Below are 19,751 nucleotides of genomic sequence, written 5' to 3'. Positions count from 1 at the left end.
ATTAGTTGTATTGGCACAAAACATTTTAAATTTAAGACTGTAGTACCCTAGAAAACCGCCAGGTGGGGTCAGACATGAAGGGAAAGTGTGTAAACCACTGTGAGCCCCATTTATTTATATTGGCGCAATATATTTTTAATTTGAGGCTGCAGTACCCTAGAAAACCGCCAGGTGGCGTCAGACATGAAAAGCCAACGTGTAAACCAATCTGAGCCCCATAGATGCGCCTTATATGCAAAACAAGAGGTTGCCTTTCCCGTATATAAGTTCAAGCAACTCCGTTGGCACGCGCGTTCAAAATTGCTTCGCGGAGCAACAGTCATGATCTTCCACCTTGCAGCACTGAGCGTCCTTCTTTCCTCCACCCAAACCTTCACCATCAAAGTAAGTGGTTCTAACTTTCCTAGCACAAATTTTGAGTTTGTTTTCTTTCTAAAACTACATTTTCTATTTAATTGTGTGATTTACTGTATAAGAAAATAAGTCTTTATTTTACTAGTATTTTATATTATTGGTCTCTGGATAAATATTTCCCATTTTTATGCATCTAGTGAATTTTGATTTACTATTTAAGGATTGTTTGATAAATATTTGCTTTTTTATGTATGTAATGTCTTTTTTATTTTATTTTTTTTATTACAAAATCAGAATCCATTATCCTTCCTCACCATTTCCCCCTGGGAAATGCTTGTTACACCAATACTCATTTCACAGTGCTCTGTTGAGGTGTAGCATGCGACTATCCCCTAGGCGTGACCTGTAAGGGGGGAAAATGCCATACAAACTAACGCCAGTTGCCGTTGAAGAAATGCAATGGCAAGGCGTCATTTTTAAGCAGACTTTTGGAGAAACATGGCAACGATTTCAGGCATTTACAAGCACTTTACCCCAAATGTAAACACTTTCCAAGCTTTGAAAACACAGTGGTAAAATGTAAGCATTTTCAAGGATTTCAAGCACCTGTACGAACCCTGTAAATAAAATGGACGGTATTTTTGGATTATTTCTTTTAGTATTTCCCAAGTCGGATTTTTATTGAAGTTCTGTAGTTTTTGTGTCGTGTTACTGTAGTTTTATTTTGGTATTATTTTTGTCGTATTTCTGAAGTCATTTGTATGTAGTATTTCCATAGTAGTTGTTTTTAGTATTTATCTAGTACTTTTGTTGCATTTCGAAAGTAGATTATTATTGTATATCTGTATTCTTTACATAGTATTTTGTATTATTACAGTAGTTTTAGATTTCTGTAGTATTTCTGAAGTCATTTGTATGTAGTATTTCCATAGTAGTTCTTTTTAGTATTTCTTTAGTACTTTTGTTGTATTTCGAAAGTAGATTATTGTTGTATATCCGTAGTATTTTCATAGTATTTTTGTATTAAGACAGTAGTTTTATGATCATAGTATTTTTGTTGCATTACTATAGTATTATTTTTTTTAATATTTTTGTACTATCTCTGCTGTATTCTGTATTATTTCCATATAAGAATGTTTGTTGTCTATCTGTTATATTTCTGTAGTATTTTTGTAGTACGGTGTTACTGTACTTTTATTTTTGTAGTATTTTTGTGATATTTCCATAGAATTTTTTTGTAGTATAACTAGAGGTAGATTTTTGTAGTATTTCTATTGTAAACATCTTGTAGAAGTATTTTTGTGGTAATATTTCTCTAGTAGTTTTTCACATTATAGTATTATGTATTGATATTTTTTTAGTACTTCAGTACAAGTATAATTGATGTATTTCCAAAGCAGTATTTTAGTAGTATATTTGTGGATTTTTTGTAGTATTTTTGTTATATTTCTTTTTGTAGTAAATAATTCTGTAATAGTATTTTGTAATATAGTATTACTGTAGTAGTATTTTGATAGTAATTCTATACTATTTCTTATTTTCAGAATAAAAGCAAAATAATATATGAGGTCCATGTTTCAAGCACTATATTTGATATTTAGTTTTGTAGTTATTTTGTAGTATTTTTGTGATATTTCCATAGAATTTTTGTAGTATGACTAGAGGTAGATTTTTGTAGTATTTCTATTGAAAACATCTTGTAGCAGGTAGGGTATTTTTGTGGTAATATTTCTCTAGTAGTTTTTTTAATTATAGTATTATGTATTGATATTTTTTTAGTACTTCAGTACAAGTATAATTGATGTATTTCCAAAGCAGTATTTTAGTAGTATATTTGTGGATTTTTTTGTAGTATTTTTCTCATATTTCTTTTTGTAGTAAATAATTATGTAGTAGTATTTTGTAATATAGTATTACTGTAGTAGTATTTTGATAGTAATTCTATACTATTTCTTATTTTCAAAATAAAAGCAAAATAATATATGAGGTCCATGTTTCAAGCACTATGTTTGATATTTAGTTTTGTAGTTATTGTGTAGTATTTTTGTTGTATTTCTGAAGAAAAATTTTAGAGTGTACACACAAAGTGACAATGGGGACCAAAACTCTTGGGGGCCCCCTAGTGGTTGCTAGGCCCTGCGCAGCCGCTTAGCTCGCTTATGCCTTGGCCTCCCAACGAAGGCTATAAGATCTCTTAAAGGTACAGTTATTATTTGAAGCCATGAATGTTTGTACTTTCAGGGTCATGTCGGAAAAACTGACAGACATACAGGTAAGACGAGTATGGTTCTGATAAAAGAAAACAATACATGCAATTAAAAATAATTATAATAAGTAATAAACAGAGTATGTTTCCTCTCAAAGATGCCAACACCATTGAGGATGAAGAATACAGTGTCTCTACGCTGCTTGAGAAGGCAAATGTCAATGTTGGTATGTTTATTAAAGTTTTCTTTTTAACTAAGGATTTAGTCGGATAAGGTCTGCTTTATTGTTTTGTTTTGTCCATTTTTTATTCAGTGTGAATTTTATGAGAAGTTGATCGGGTTTACAGTAATTGTCATGTCCAGCATGGTCGCCGTGGCGACCGGCTGGCCCCGCCCCCTGGGCACCGGCTGTAGCAGATCGTCTAATTTGCATGTGTGCTTCTTAAAGGCGGGTTTTGGGGATTGCCGGTTGCTGGTTCATTGCGTTTTCTGTTCTGCATTAATCTGTTCTGTTTGACTTGATGAAACCTGTGTTTGCCCGTTCTGAGTAAAAGCCTGTTTTGTGAGTATTCCTTGTCTGAGTTCCTGTTTGCCTGTAAGCCTGTTTTTGTTTTGTCCCTGAGTGTTGGACAACTTTTATTTCGCTAAATAAAAGTAACTGGTCGTTACGCGATTGAGTTCATCCTTTCTGCCTCCTGCCTCCGATCTGGTCCGGTCCCGTGACAGTAATCCCCCGTTTATCACGGGGTTGGGTTTCCAGAAAGTCCAGTGATAGTCAAAACCCGCGGAGTGGGTTCCCGCCATTCCTGTAAACAATATTCTCCACTAGGTTGCACTGACCTCGCACCACAGCCCTGCCAGTGAATATCTTTTGCATTAAATGTAGTTTGTATTCGATCGTACAAAATCCTTTATAGTCAAATGTATAAAATCCTTCAACCCTAGAGTGAAAGTTCCTGAAGGTCAACATTTTGTGTGGCCACCATGCTTTTGCTGAACCACCTTAATCCTCCAGGCCATGGATTTCACCAGAGCTTCAACAATTGCCTTTGGATATTTAACATCTTGTGCTTCTCCGCCTTCCGCTTGAAGTTGCCCAAAAGATATTGTTGAGTTTAGATTTGGAGATATGCTCCATCCCGTTCACTCTTATCCCCTTTAGAAAAACTTTGGTCAACTTAGAAGTGTATTTGGGGTCAATGTCAAGCTGGACCATTTCCCTGCGACCTTGTTTCTGGAGGGAGGGGACCCTGCTCTAGAATTTTACAGCACATGCTTGAGTTCATGTTTCCCTTAATGCAACTCCCCAATTCGAGTTGCACTCATGCAGCCCCAAACCATGATATTCCCAACACCATGCTTGACACAAACATCTTTGTACTCCTCACCTGGTTGCCGCCACACATGCCTCACACCATCTGAGCCAGATAAATCAATGGTTGTCTCACCAGACCGGAGGATGTCTTCCCAGTAAGCCACGGCCTTTTTTGACATACTTCTTCTCATTGTGTTAGTGATGTTCTACTAAACATAACATAACTTCTCATCTCATCTCATTAACTACACCGCTTATCCTCAGTAGGGTCGCGGGGGTGCTGGAGCCCATCCCAGCAAATATCGGGCATTGGGCAGGGGACACCCTGAACTGGTTGCCATATCCTCAGTAGGGTTGCGGGGGTGCTGGAGCCCATCCCAGCAATCATCGGGCATTGGGCAGGGGACACCCTGAACTGGTTGCCAGCCAATCGCAGGGCACACGGGGACAGACAACTCACTCGCTCATAGATAGATAGATAGATAGATAGATAGATAGATACTTTATTCATCCCCGAAGGGAAATTCACTTTTCCAGCAGCATCCCTAAGCTGAGAACAATCGAAAATAACTGAGAACAATCGAAAATAACACGGGAGCTGCTGGAGTGGCTGCCATTCGTGACGGCGCCGGAGAAACGATTCAATTTGAATCATGTACAAACAAACAAACAATTGAATCATGTACAACAAACAAACAAAATATTTATGTTTCAATAAGTGGAGTGTTACGCACCTAGGGACAATTTGGACCGGCCAATTCACCTGAAATGCATGTTTTTGGAACGTGGGAGGAAACCGGAGTGCCCGGAGAAACCCACGCAAGCACGGGGAGAACATACAAACTCCGCACAGGAAGTCTGGAGCTGGATTTGAACCCACGCAGGAGGTTCCCAAGACCTTAGAACTGTGCCGCACACGCAACTGCTAAACATACTGTACAAAGAAATTATTCAGTGACTTGAATGATATGACTTTTCTGCCATATTTTTTAAGCATCAAACGTAAAAATTTCCAATGATGATAATAAATAAAATGGGTTTCCCCAGGTTCTTACCCAGACGAACCTCTCGTGATGTTTGGAGACATTGCTGTACCAAGTGGACTGCAGAACGCCGATCAATGCACAGTAGATAGGTGCCTGTGGCCGAAAGCAACAGACGGCCTTGTCTATGTGCCGTACAGAATTTCTGCAGACTACTGTAAGTAATCGTCTATTTTTCCAAAAATGTTATATTCCTTTACCTGTACAGAATTTCTAGAGACTACTGAAAATAATTTTCTTACAAAAAACGTGACCTTGTTGTACTATTCATTCAGTGGAAAAAAGCAGAAAGATGCTAATTTGAATTGCTACAAGCAGGGTTGGGTAGGGTTACTTTAACTGGATTACTTTCAATGACTTTTGGATGACTCCAAGACCAAATATGCTAATAAAAGACAAAAGAAACTAAATATGAATAAAATGATGACTCACAACACGTGGTAAGCTTTCTCTCCTGTCTTTGATCCAGGGTTGGGTAGGGTTACTTTAACTGGATTACTTTCAATGACTTTTGGATGACTCCAATACCAAATATGCTAATAAAAGACAAAAGAAACTAAATAGGAATAAAATGATGACTCACAACACGTGGTAAGCTTTCTCTCCTGGCTTTGATCCAGGGTTGGGTAGGGTTACTTTAACTGGATTACTTTCAATTACTTTTGGATGACTCCGATACCAAATATGCTAATAGAAGATAAAAGAAACTAAATAGGAATAAAATGATGACTCACAAAACGTGGTAAGCTTTCTCTCCTGGCTTTGATCTAGGATTGGGTAGGGTTACTTTAACTGGATTACTTTCAATGACTTTTGGATGACTCCAATACCAAATATGCTAAAAAAAGACAAAAGAAACTAAATATGAATAAAATGATGACTCACAACACGTGGTAAGCTTTCTCTCCTGGCTTTGATCTAGGGTTGGGTAGGGTTACTTTAACTGGATTACTTTCAATTACTTTTGGATTACTCCGATACCAAATATGCTAATAAAAGACAAAAGAAACTAAATAGGAATAAAATGATGACTCACAACACGTGGTAAGCTTTCTCTCCTGGCTTTGATCCAGGGTTGGGTAGGGTTACTTTAACTGGATTACTTTCAATGACTTTTGGATGACTCCAATAGCAAATATGCTAATAAAAGACAAAAGAAACTATGAATAAAATGATGACTCACAACACGTGGTAAGCTTTCTCTCCTGGCTTTGATCCAGGGTTGGGTAGGGTTACTTTAACTGGATTACTTTCAATTACTTTTGGATGACTCCGATACCAAATATGCTAATAGAAGATAAAAGAAACTAAATAGGAATAAAATGATGACTCACAAAACGTGGTAAGCTTTCTCTCCTGGCTTTGATCTAGGATTGGGTAGGGTTACTTTAACTGGATTACTTTCAATGACTTTTGGATGACTCCAATACCAAATATGCTAAAAAAAGACAAAAGAAACTAAATATGAATAAAATGATGACTCACAACACGTGGTAAGCTTTCTCTCCTGGCTTTGATCTAGGGTTGGGTAGGGTTACTTTAACTGGATTACTTTCAATTACTTTTGGATTACTCCGATACCAAATATGCTAATAAAAGACAAAAGAAACTAAATAGGAATAAAATGATGACTCACAACACGTGGTAAGCTTTCTCTCCTGGCTTTGATCCAGGGTTGGGTAGGGTTACTTTAACTGGATTACTTTCAATGACTTTTGGATGACTCCAATACCAAATATGCTAATAAAAGACAAAATAAACTAAATATGAATAAAATGATGACTCACAACACGTGGTAAGCTTTCTCTCCTGGCTTTGATCCAAGGTTGGGTAGGGTTACTTTAACTGGATTACTTTCAATTACTTTTGGATGACTCCGATACCAAATATGCTAATAGAAGATAAAAGAAACTAAATAGGAATAAAATGATGACTCACAAAACGTGGTAAGCTTTCTCTCCTGGCTTTGATCTAGGATTGGGTAGGGTTACTTTAACTGGATTACTTTCAATTACTTTTGGATGACTCCAATACCAAATATGCTAATAAAAGACAAAAGAAACTAAATATGAATAAAATGATGACTCACAACACGTGGTAAGCTTTCTCTCCTGGCTTTGATCTCTTTGATCTCCGGCAAAACTAACATAATATGCGACAGAAACAAAATGAAAATAAATCCAAACAGCTTGCCAACATCATTTTTGCCGTTCCATGTGTTCCGTTACTCCCCAAGCCTGCACAAAATTTAATAATTCTATTCATATTTAGTTTCTTTTGTCTTTTATTAGCATATTTGGAGTAATCCAAAAGTAATTGAAAGTAATCAAGATAAAGTAACCCTACCCAACCCTGGTTGTGACAATATCAGTGTATTATTTTATTTTCCTCATGTTGAGGTTTTTGAGTTTTTCCTTGCCCTCGTGTAGGTTTTAGATCAGGGGATGGTGTCATAATAGTCTCTAGTCTTTTCATGTCATGGTTGCCATGGAGCTCGATTGGCCCCGCCCGCGTGGCGCCAGCTGCGGCTCATTAACAGATTGGCTTTCCATGTATTCCGTTACTCCCCAAGCCTGCACAAAATTTAGTCATTTGATTCCTATTTAGTTTCTTTTGTCTTTTATTAGCATATTTGGTATTGGAGTCATCCAAAAGTAATCCAGTTAAAGTAACCCTACCCAACCCTGGCTACAAGCAACACCTAGTGGTGGGCGATACTGGGAATTTTAGTATCGGTCCGATTCTCGGTGTGTCAGGACCAGAACAGAGACAGGACCCACTTGCGTATGTTTCTCTTAGTTTTATTGGGAAGAAGGGAAAGGACTGCACACACGATCCGGTGATCGCCGGTCGCGGGGAGCAGATTGCTCTGAACGCGGAAGTGGTATTTCCGTGGCGGTGTCAAGAGCGGAAAAAACAGGTCAGTAGCCGGGGAGCAAAAAAACGTGGTCGAGATCAAAAAATGGGTCGAAGCCGGGAAACAGATGGGAGCCAGAACAGGAGTGAGTCAGAGTCGAAAAGCTTGCCTAGCGTAAGCTGAGGTTCGCAGACGGACCGACAACAGGTGACAGAAAGACGGGGGTTTAAATAGTGACGGGGAGCCAATCAGAGTCCGAGGCAGTTGGCGCCAAAGGAGCGGGCACAGGTGCCTCGCATCAGTAATCATGACATGGTGGTATCGATCGATACCGATCCGATACTTTTTGCTTGGAGACGTCACAATCATTGAATAATTGAACCTCTCTTCCCTTAAGTTAGCTTATACTTAAACCTTTTTTGTGTAATAGAATAATTCAAACCTTACCTGTATGAAAAAACAAATAGGACTATTTCTACTACAACTGTTTCAAAACAAAAGCCAAAAAAAGTCAAATAAAATAGGAGAAATGTAAAGAAAATACAAATATAACTATATCAACTCGTCAACTATGGCACAATATTTTGAAAACAAAGTCAGAAGGTGCAAATAGTGTGAACCAGGAATCTTAAACCTTTTTTGAGCTGAGAGATATTTTTTGTTACTTTTTAGTACAAAGGCCACCAAGTTTGTTATGCAGTTTTAAAATAACGTGTTATTACTACGTTGTTACTATGTTATTACCACGTTAATTATCGGAAGTAGGGTTAAATAGACTCAGTCAACCACTAAAGAAATCATTTCACCAGAAAATCACAATGACTCAGCACTGGTTAGCTATTTTAAGAATAGCTCTGCGGACACCTAAGCTGCCCATATGGGCACCCTGTTGCCCGTGCGCACCACGTTGGAGACCCTTACTCTAAATAAAACAATGTTAAAACCTTTAGCAGTATGAAAACTACTACAACTGTTCTAGAGCAACAAACAAGAGAGTCGAACCAAAAAAGAAATCAGCAATGTAACGAACAAAACCCCTTTGATTAACAGGTTTTTGTTTAGGAACAATAACATCTTCACATATATGGTTGCTCTCTGCAGGAGGAACTTTTTTATGTGATCATGTAAATTTGTGGTGTTGCCACAGTAGCAGACCACTATACCACACAAATGACACCTGCCATTGTCCCTTTCTGTTGTTTACACTATTTGCACTTTGACTTTATTTTCCAAATATTGTGCGATGGAAGGTTTTTTAATTGTTTTATTAAGAGTGTTATATTAAATATATATTTTTTTAAATTGCTGCTTTTTGGGGTTTGACTGTCTTGACCTTTGTTCTGAATCAGTTATCTATCTATCTATCCATCTATCGATCTATTTATCTAGTTCTACCTACATATCTATCAATCTATCTGTCTAATAAGACCTATCTATCTATTTAGACTTACCCATCTATCTGTCTAGACCTATCTCTTACTAGACCTACATACCTATCTTTATATCCAGACCTATCTATATATCTAGACCTATCTATCTATCTAGTCCTACCTACCTACCTACTTATCTAGACCTACCTATCTATCTAACTATGTAGACCTACCTAGCTACCTATCTATCTAGTCCTACCTACCTACCTATCTAGACCTACCTATCTATCTAGACCTACATACCTACCTACCTATTTATTGATCTATGTATCTATCTATTTATCTAGTTCCACCTATCTATCTATCTATCTATCTATCTATCTATCTAGACATCTATCTATCTAGGCCTGTCTACTTACCTACCTATTAAGATCTACCTATCTATCTATCTATCTATCTAGATCTACCTATCTAGATCTACCTATCTATCTATCTATCTATCTATCTATGCCTCCCTCCCTTCCTCTAACTATCTATCTATCTATCTATCTATCTATCTATGTACCTATCTATCTACCTATCTATCAATCTATCTATCTAAACCTACCTATCTATCTATCTATCTATCTATCTATCTAAACCTACCTATCTATCTTTCTAGACCTATCTATCTATCTATCTATCTATCTATCTATCTATCTGTCTATCTATCTATCCATCCAGCCATCTATCTATCCAAGCCATTACCCCCTAATGGAAGGTGGTTGGAATCAAGAACACACTCACATTCACCCAAATTCATTCCCCTTCGCTCTTCCCAACCTGACACCGAACATTAAGCAAGGTGTGAGTTGTAAAATAAATGTTTTTTTTATACTGTTAAAGTAAATCAACGGGTGTAGGGTGGAATTATTCAATGATCATAACATCCATCCATCCATTTTCTGTTGATCCTCACAAGGATCGCGGGGTGATCATGAGCTTTCCAAGCAAAAGGTATCGGTATCAGACCGGTAACGATACTATCTGTAACTCAGATCGGATCGATACCAAAAATCCCGGCATCGCCCACCCTTACTTTTCATGAATTTGGATTCCTTTCCTACTTTTGGTATTCTCATTCTCATGAAACCACTGTATGTCTTTTGATTTTTTATTCAAGCTACAAGAGAAAGAGAGACCATCGTTCAGGGTCTGCGGTCTTTTGCGGAATCCACTTGCATTCGTTTCACCCCGTTGAACAGACAGAGGGACTTTGTGGACGTCCAGTCCCGCTCAGGGTATGGAAAAAGCCATTCAAACACCAATATCATCACCTTAAAGTGTCAGAAACTAAATCAATGTCACAACATATGTTCAAAAGCTTTGTCCCTGAAGGATTTATTAAAAAAAAAAAAAAAAACTATCCTAAAGGGTTTCACCGGTAAGTATCAAGCCACTGGGAATGATTTCAGTATGATGAATCACCATGAGATGGCAGAAGTGGCTTTGATCAGATCTTTGTTCTCACATAGAGGAGGCCAGACTTGTCAGGACCAGAACAGGAAACAGGACCCACTCGCGTAACGTTACTCACAGTTTTATTAGGGAAAAGTGAAAGGAGCACACACTCATCAGTCACAGGGAGTAGGTTGCTCAGCCGCGGAAGTGGGACTTCCGTGGCGAGCGATGGCGGTGTCGGGAACGGAAAAAGTTGATATCAAACAGATCGTAGCGGGATAAAAACAAGAGCAAAAACACAGGAAAGGCAAAAAAAGGGCTTGCTGTGTAAAAACGCAGACGGACCGACAAAAGGCGACTGTCAGGACAGCGTTTAAATACTGACAGGGAGCCAATCTGTCAACGAGATTCAGCTGGCGCCCACAGGGTGGGCCAATTGGGCGCCATGGCAACTGTCACACAACTTCCTAGTGTTGCGTCCTATATCCTGCACATGAGTGTGTGTACACGTAGGTGTAGTGTAAGTAAAATCGTAAATGCACTGCATATATAGAGCGATTTACCAGTCACTGAGGACCCCCAAAGCGGTTCACAATACACCCCATATTTTACCCACTCTCACAAACACAGTTAGCAGAGTCAGGCATGCAAGGTGAGTATGTGCATATTGGGGGAATTAGGAGATCAGTGTCTTGCCAAAGGACACTTAACTATAGACAATCAAGGCTTCAAAAGCGCCTTTTTCATTTAAAAAAAAAAAGACAAATTCCCTTCGTCATTGTCAGGGGCAGAGAGGGATGACGTTTCGTGTACAGCCGCAGGAATGCAATCCCCATGGTGACCGAAATAGTGTGTGTGTTGGGGCGTTTAGCACCAAGTGAAGGTTCTGCTAGAAATGCGTCCTTTCACAAAAAGTTTTCTCAGAAACAAGTTTTATCAAGAAACTTAGCCAATGATGTTTACTACACAATGGTAGACGCTAGAAGCATACTTCAATTCTAATGAGTAATGAGGTTTCAAGCTTTCTTTTGATATGTCCTATGCCTATTTAGCTAGAAAAATACAATTTCTGTAGGCCTTCAAAATTGAGTGAAAATGGCAAAAATTGGCTAACACCGGCTCTCCTAATTTGAGTAAAACGCCTCATTTAATGAGTGCAAAAAAAGCAGGTTTGAAAAGCAAAATAGGATTGAGATCAAAACAATTGATTTTTTATCACAAGGTCATTTAGTTCAGTAACAGCAGTTTTGCTAAGTCAAACTATTTGATCATATCTCATCTCATCTCATCTCATCAGCTACACCGCTTATGTGCTGGAGCCCATCCCAGCAATCATCGGTCAGTGTGCAAGGGACACCCTGAACTGGTTGCCAGCCAATCGCAGGGCACACGGGGACAGACAACTCACTCGCTCATTCACACCTAGGGACAATTTGGACCGGCCAATTACCCTGAAATGCATGTTTTTTCTTTTTAGCCAAATTCAAGACCTTTTTAAGAACTTTTTCAGCCAAGTTTAAATTTCTCTAGTACCATTAAAAGAAAAAAATTGGATTTTGCAGAGCCAAATATATTTCCGGTTTACACAAGTGATTTTTAATCTCCCGTCTGCATTTATCAAGACATATGATTTTGAGATCTTGAATGAATCGCGAATATATTTCTTTTCAAGACAAATCCCTCCTCATAAAGCTAAACTAAAAAAGACAGTAATATGGAGCTTACATTTTCAGTTGCAGGAAGTTCTTCCCATTAAAATTACGCTACCTTAATTTTTGCATAGCCCACAATAAATGTCCGTAACTGATACGAAATCCTTTCCCCTGATGCACATTTCAAAGTGCCCCGTTCAGGTGTAACATACACCTGTCTTCTTGGGCGTGACCCCTAGGGGGAGATGACACCTCATTGGACAATGCCGTACAAACAATGTCAGCTGCAATTCATCACAAGGGAAGAAATGCAGTGACAAAGGGAAGCCACCAGAGAGCAGTATCTGCGTATTTTTAAGCTAACTTATTGAGAAACATGGCAACAATTTTATGCATTTACAAGCACTTCACTCCAAATTTAAGCACTTTTCAACCCTTGAAAACGCATTCAAATTAAATTATTTTAAAGGATGTTAATCACCTGTACAAACCCTGATGGTTATTCATGACTTCCCACTAACTGATTTGGAGCCGGTATGATGGCTGACTGGTTAGTACGTCTAATGCAGGGGTGTCAAACTCATTTAAACTCAGGGGCCACACGATAGAACAAACATTATCTCTGGGGCCGGACTAGTAGATTGAAGAGAAAGAAAAAGAGGGATAAAGAAATAAGAGAAAGAGAGAGGGAAAAAGGAGAGAGGGGGGGGACAAAGAAAGAAAAAGAAAGAGGAGAGTGTGAGAAGCAAAGGATAAAAATTAATGAGAGAGGGTGAAAAGAAAGGGAGAGGAAGAAAGAAATCCAAAGAGAAATAGAAAGACAGAAGGAGAGAAAAGAAAGCGCGAAGGGTACAAAGACAGAAAGAGAAAAGAGAGAAAAGGAAGTTGGAGCAAAAGAAGTTAAAAAGACACAGGGAGAGAAAGAGACAAAGACAGAGAGTGGGAGAAAAGGGGTGGAGAGAGAGAGAGAGAGAGAGAGAGAAAGATAGGGAAAAAGAAAGAGAGAAAGATATAAAGAGAGAAAGAGAAAGAGAGAATAAGAGAAAGAGAGAATGAGAGAGAAATAAAAATAAATACAAGTAAAATATATTTGTGAGAGGCACTTGGCTTTGGCAACATCAAGTTGACATATTTCAACCTGCCGCTTGTTTTTCTCTTGCGCTTCTCAGTGTTGTCTCGCGGGCCTGATTCAATCCCTTAGCGGGCCTGATCTGGCCCGCGGGCCGCCTGTTTGACACGTGTGGTCCAATGGAATGATTGTAAATGCATTTATCGTTCATTTACTTCAATGTTAGAATTTGTAAGGTTCATTTCTTAAACTGAAAATCTGACTCCGAAGACACTTCACGTTACAGTTGGAGCATGCCCAAAAGTCGGAGAAGTTATTGCGCAGATTATAGTCCTCATATTAATTTATTAGCCGAATCAAAGAGTTAAACACATCGGATCTTTCTTCCTTGTAAATTACCATCGTGGGCGAGGTAATAAATCATTGTTATCTGTACAGACGGAAACTAACAACACATTCCAAAGCAAAGGGGTTTAGACACCCTTCTCGAGAAATGCACTCAAGGCTGAGGTCAAACTTAGGACAAGTATTTTTGAGTATAAGTGGAATAAAACAGCGTATAAAATAGTATATAACTTCAAATTACAATTGTCTTAATTATATAGGGTTTGAGTAAAATGTTTTCCCTGCTTCAAAGAGTTTTATCACCTTGTGAACCACTCAACCATTCGCCAAAGAGGCTGCTGCATTGCCATGCTTCTTTTTGTTTGTCCTGTTTGATGTTTAATGTTTTTTTTCTTACGATGGTCTGTTTAATGTTTTATGGCATCTCGACACGCTATACTATGTTAAACTCTCTTCCCACATCGACTTTGTGACTCAACCTTTTGCAATTAAAGACGGGAGCTGTTGTGGTTTTGGTCAGATGTGAATCAGGCTTTTAGTGTGAAGCATCTCCTCATGAGAATTGGTGTCGCTTGTCTTTCTTATTAGGTTTTTTTATTCCGAGTTTTAAGGTAATAGACCTAACGACAGCCACTGGTCATCCTGTTAGGCATGGGGAGAACATGCAAACTCCTGAGTGTTTCTTTCCCTCCAGACACTCCAGTCTCCTCCCACCTCCCAAAACATACATATCAGGTTTAATGGCAAGTCCAAATTGTCCCAAAGTTTGGCTAAGCGTGGAAATGGTTGTGGGTCTCTTCCCTGTGACTGGCCTTCCTTCCCACAGCCGGATTTGTCAGGCGGGACGGAAGGAAAACTGAGATCACTTGCACTGGTTTCTTGGTTTTTATTGGAAGGAAGGAATGACAAGACGTGAATCTTCGATCCGTTGTTTGACGGATTGTCGAGACTTGACAGGCGGGTGAAGGCTTGGCGGGAATGGTCGTGGACCGGCGTAGTCGTCGTGTTGTTAGTCGGGGCTGGAGAAGAAGGGCGTCGTTGTGTTCGGAAGAGAGATCAGGAGTCAGGCGGGCAGGGCAGGTCGTAGGCAAATTCGGAAACGGGTCGGCAACGGAGATCAGGTAGAAAAACAGGAGGCAGGCAAAGAGTCGGAAGTACGGGCTTTCTGAGCAGATGGCAACAGATCGCATAGTACAATCGGACAAAGTGTTTTCGGAAGCTGGGGATTTAAATGTACAGGGTGCGCCAATCAGCTGTCCTGGCTGTTGGCGCCAAATCCTGAACACAGGTGTTCCCGATCCGGGTGATTGTGACAGGATTAGTTACAGCACCCTCTTGTGGACAGGCGGATATAAATAAACAACCCTATTTTTGACCGAAACTTCACACGTTTGCACTGGAAAGGAAAATTTGTCGAACTTCTGTCCTCTCTTGCAGGTGTTATTCATTTATTGGACGTCGCGGCCGTGGTCAAGTGGTGTCTTTGAGTCGCCGAGGCTGTGTCTTCCAACAGATCATCCAACATGAGATGCTCCATGCCCTGGGATTCAACCATGAGCAGACTCGGTCGGACAGGGACCAACACGTTAGAATCCTCACGCAGAATATTATTCCAGGTGGAGAAATGTGCATATGTTGATTTTGGTATAGAAACGTAAACATTAGTCGTTAATTCCAAACAATTTCCTTTCAGGAACTGAGGGCAATTTCAGAAGGCTCAATACGAGAAATCTTGGAACTCCATATGACTACAACTCTGTCATGCACTATGGAAGGTAATCAACAGCATAGGGAAATGAGAAAGGTTATATTCATACTTCAAATATTATTAATATACAGTGTTCTCGTTTGCCCGCGTCCCTAGACGCATCATTTTTGCTGGGGACGCATAGTTTTGTTTTTTTTTAACAAAGATTTACCGCACTCCAAACTTTTCGTCAGGCAGATCCGCCATTGTTGTTTTGGTCTCGCGCCGATCTCGGCAAACGAGATCTCGTCGCTTCGAGTTGACGTCATTGTTGTGGCGGTTGTCGAGTGAAAGGGAAGTATGCCTCCGTAAACAGTGGGTATTAAGTGCAAATCAATAAAAAATTGGTCATTTTTTCAGTGTCAGTAATAAGTCGAAACATGATACAGAAAGTGGTAACAACGGCAATAATTCCGGCACGAAAAAACGGCGGAGAAAGTCTTCAGAAGTTCGCAAAGGCAAGGAAAACATGCGTGTTGAAGCGAACGATTCGACGAAAAAAAATAAACAAAAGAATACTCCTAGCAAGAAAAGGACTTTTCTGCTAAAATGGACTAAATTATATTCCTGGGTACGCTATGAGGAGGACGATAATGGAGGCTACATGTTCTCACCAGCTTATGAAGGTGCATCTTACCAAAAAATTGGACCTTGGATTACAACTGTGGCGGGACAGCAAACCACGAAAAATATATGAACTGAAAAATCTGAAGTGATTAAAACTGCATGAATATATAGACTAATATTTCAGCAATATTATTTTGTATAATGTAAAATATTTTGTGAACTGAAAAATCTCAAGTGATAACTGCTTTGTACAACCAATTAAGTGTGATGATTAAAACTGAATGAAAATATAGGTTTAAATGATATATTTGTTGCCAATTTACAATTTCAACCTCGATAACAATAAAATTTGGGAACCCATAGATCTCTGTCGGGACCCATAGATTTTTGAGCATGCGAGTCCCCGGGACCCATCACTTTTCACAGGTAAAATGAACACTCATTATATGTAAGACTCCTAATGACTCCCAATGAGATGTTGCAAGACATCAGTTGGGTTGAGCAAGGGGGCTGGGAATCCCCTCCTCAAAAATGTCAATGTGTTCTTGACTCTAGCCACCTCCCACTAGGGGGGATATGGCTCCGGTATATATATATATAATAATATATCAATATATGGATCAGTGCCAGGGTTTGTATATCTTTTTCATGGCCAAACTCAAACACTTTTCAAGTCCTTTTTTTTTTCAATTCATCCAGTACCATTTAAAGAAGAATTCCGGTGTGAATCATGTATTTTACAGATCCACAAATATATAAGGCAGGACGGCAGAACAGTCCTTAGCGCGTCTGCGGCACAGTTCTGAAGTCATGGGTTCAAATCCAGCTACCAGCCTTCCAGTGCGGAGTTTGCATGTCCTCCCCGTGCTTGTGTGGGTTTCCTCCTACGTACCGCTTATCCTCGGTCGCGAGACTGCTGGGGCCCATCCCAGCCATACATGGGCAGTGGGCAGGGGACACCCTGAACTGGTTGCCAGCCACAGAGACAGACAACTCACCTGCTCATTCACACCTAGGGACAATTTGGAACGGCCAATTAACCTGACATGCGAGTTTTTGGAATGTGGTCGGGAACCGGAGTCCCAGGAGGAAACCAACACAAGCACGGGAAGAACATGCAAGTTCCGCACAGGAGAATCCGATCCCATGACCTCGTAAACTGTGTCACTGTGCCGTCCCATGCTATTTTTTGTAATTTTGCATTTTTAATTAAGTTGCTAACTGATCATTCCCATTTAATGGGGATTGATAATGTCAGGACCAGAATGGAAACAGGACCCAATTGCGTTACGTTTTTCACAAGTTTTATTGGAGGAATTTGAAAGGGCTGCGCCCACGATCCGGTGTTCGCTGGACGCTGGACGCAAGTCGCTCTCGTACTCTGATTGTGCTCCGAACGCGGAAGTGGATCCTCCGTAGCGAGCGGTGGCGGTGTCAGGGAAGGAAAAACGGGTCGGTAGCCGGGACTGGGAGAGCAGGGCGTGGTCGGGATCAGAAGCGAGTCTTAAGCCAGAACGGGAGAGTAAACGTAGTCGGGGGACAAAAAGAGATCGTAAGCCGGGACCGGAGAACAGACGTGATCAGGAGCAAAACAGGTCGTAGCCGGAGACAGACGGGAGCAAAAACGGAACAGGTGGGAGTCAGGGTCAAAAAAAAGCTTGCCTTGTATTCACTGAGGTTCGCAGACGGACCGACAACAGAGGATTGAAATAGTGACAGGGAGCCAATCAGAACCCGCGGCAGTTGGCGCCAAATGAGCGGGCATAGCTGAGTCGCATCAGTAATCATAACAGAGAAGCGTGTGACCCACCGAAAATGGCTGCGCCACCCACCAGTTCAGAAACACTGTCCTAGAGGACGATTATTTTTTTGCATTCGACAATTCATGTTAAAAATACAATGAAAACATTTGTATGTGTTTGCAACAGGTTCGCCTTCTCCAGAAACCGACAACCAACAATAGTGCCCATCCCCGACAATAACGTGGCCATCGGTAGAGCCAACAGAATGAGCCCCGTTGACATACGGAGGGTCAACATTCTATACGGATGCAGTAACTACCTTTAATGAACGTCAGCAAAATATTCCAGACCTTGTTTGATTGACAATTCCAGTTTTATTTTAGAATCTTTGCTCTTGTCTTGCTTGTTTTTCTCCCGTGTCCGCATTATAAATCCCAAAGAGAAATGTTTGTTGCCATGTTTGCGTGAAATGCCAAGTCAATTATTGCCGTGCGCTTCCAGACTGATTCTTAACCGAATGATACAATGATTTACTGTAAAATACTGCACCAAGGACAATAAATTGATTTATTCAGCTGTGGGGTAAAAGTTTTTCTGCTTACAACTTGGCTACTTGGTTTACTTAGAGTCAGGGTTGGGTAGGGTTACTTTAACTGGATTACTTTCAATGACTTTTGGATGACTCCAATACCAAATATGCTAATAAAAGACAAAAGAAACTAAATATGAATCAAATGAAGACTCTCAACACATGGTAAGCTTTCTTTCCTGGCTTTGATCTCCGGCAAAACTAACATAAAATCAGGGTTGGGTAGGGTTACTTTAACTGGATTACTTTCAATTACTTTTGGATGACTCCAATACCAAATATGCTAATAAAAGACAGAAGAAACTAAACATGAATAAAATGAGGACTCACAACACGTGGTAAGCTTTCTCTCCTGGCTTTGATCTCCGGCAAAACTAACATAAAATCAGGGTTGGGTAGGGTTACTTTAACTGGATTACTTTCAATGACTTTTGGATGACTCCAATACCAAATATGCTAATAAAAGACAAAAGAAACTAAATATGAATCAAATGAAGACTCTCAACACATGGTAAGCTTTCTCTCCTGGCTTTGATCTCCGGCAAAACTAACATAAAATCAGGGTTGGGTAGGGTTACTTTAACTGGATTACTTTCAATTACTTTTGGATGACTCCAATACCAAATATGCTAATAAAAGACAAAAGAAACTAAATATGAATAAAATGAGGACTCACAACACGTGGTAAGCTTTCTCTCCTGGCTTTGATCTCCGGCAAAACTAACATAAAATCAGGGTTGGGTAGGGTTACTTTAACTACATTACTTTCAATTACTTTTGGATGACTCCAATACCAAATATGCTAATAAAAGACAAAAGAAACTAAATATGAATAAAATGATGACTCACAACAGGTGGTAAGCTTTCTTTCCTGGCTTTGATCTCGTTGATCTCCGGCAAAACGAACATCAAATGCGACAGAAACAAAATGAAAATAAATCCAAATAGCTTGCCAACATCATTTTTGCCGTTTGTTAAAGTTAAAACTTATATAAACACTATGTTGGCAGAATTACTCAAATAAAAACAAGCATTAAGATAAATACATTTCCCAAGCGAGAGAGCACTGTCCTGTGGAGCACTGGCCCCTACCGTGTGTGTAGTTTACTTTATTCACACAGGAAACAGAAAAATACACCGGAAATGCGACTTCAAAATAAAAGAGTACAAGACTGATAAACGTACAAGAGATGCAATTAGACTGATTATTGAAACGTTACTTCATGTGTGTGTGTGTGTGTGTGAAAGATTGCTTTTATATTTAGGAATATAAAAACAAGTTATATTCACACAGTGAATTCTGAGAAATGTTACAACCAAAACGACCAACCTATCATTTTCCATGTATTCCGTTACTCCCCAAGCCTGCACAAAATTTTGTCATTTTATTCATATTTAGTTTCTTTTGTCTTTTATTAGCATATTTGGTATTGGCAGTGGATCAGGAGGTAGAG

At 39.5% G+C, this 19,751-nt stretch overlaps 1 protein-coding gene across 1 annotated transcript; it reads left to right on the top strand.

Moving 5' to 3' along the window:
• Positions 1-246: 246 nt before the first annotated feature.
• LOC148366746 (low choriolytic enzyme-like) lies at positions 247-18,284 on the top strand. The gene is made up of 8 exons (XM_088333146.1): positions 247-384; positions 2,596-2,626; positions 2,719-2,787; positions 4,924-5,076; positions 10,309-10,426; positions 15,090-15,268; positions 15,346-15,427; positions 17,895-18,284. The coding sequence occupies exons 1-8, from the start codon at positions 322-324 to the stop codon at positions 18,031-18,033; spliced, it is 834 nt and encodes a 277-aa protein (XP_088189272.1). The 5' UTR covers positions 247-321; the 3' UTR covers positions 18,034-18,284.
• Positions 18,285-19,751: the final 1,467 nt, after the last annotated feature.

Source organism: Urocampus carinirostris, chromosome 4, assembly GCF_059441175.1.
Source record: "Urocampus carinirostris isolate Australia breed hairy pipefish chromosome 4, RoL_Ucar_1.0, whole genome shotgun sequence".
Taxonomy (NCBI): domain Eukaryota; kingdom Metazoa; phylum Chordata; class Actinopteri; order Syngnathiformes; family Syngnathidae; genus Urocampus; species Urocampus carinirostris.
The sequence above is the reverse complement of the archived record's forward strand: the minus strand, read 5'-3'. Positions and strand labels throughout refer to the sequence as shown.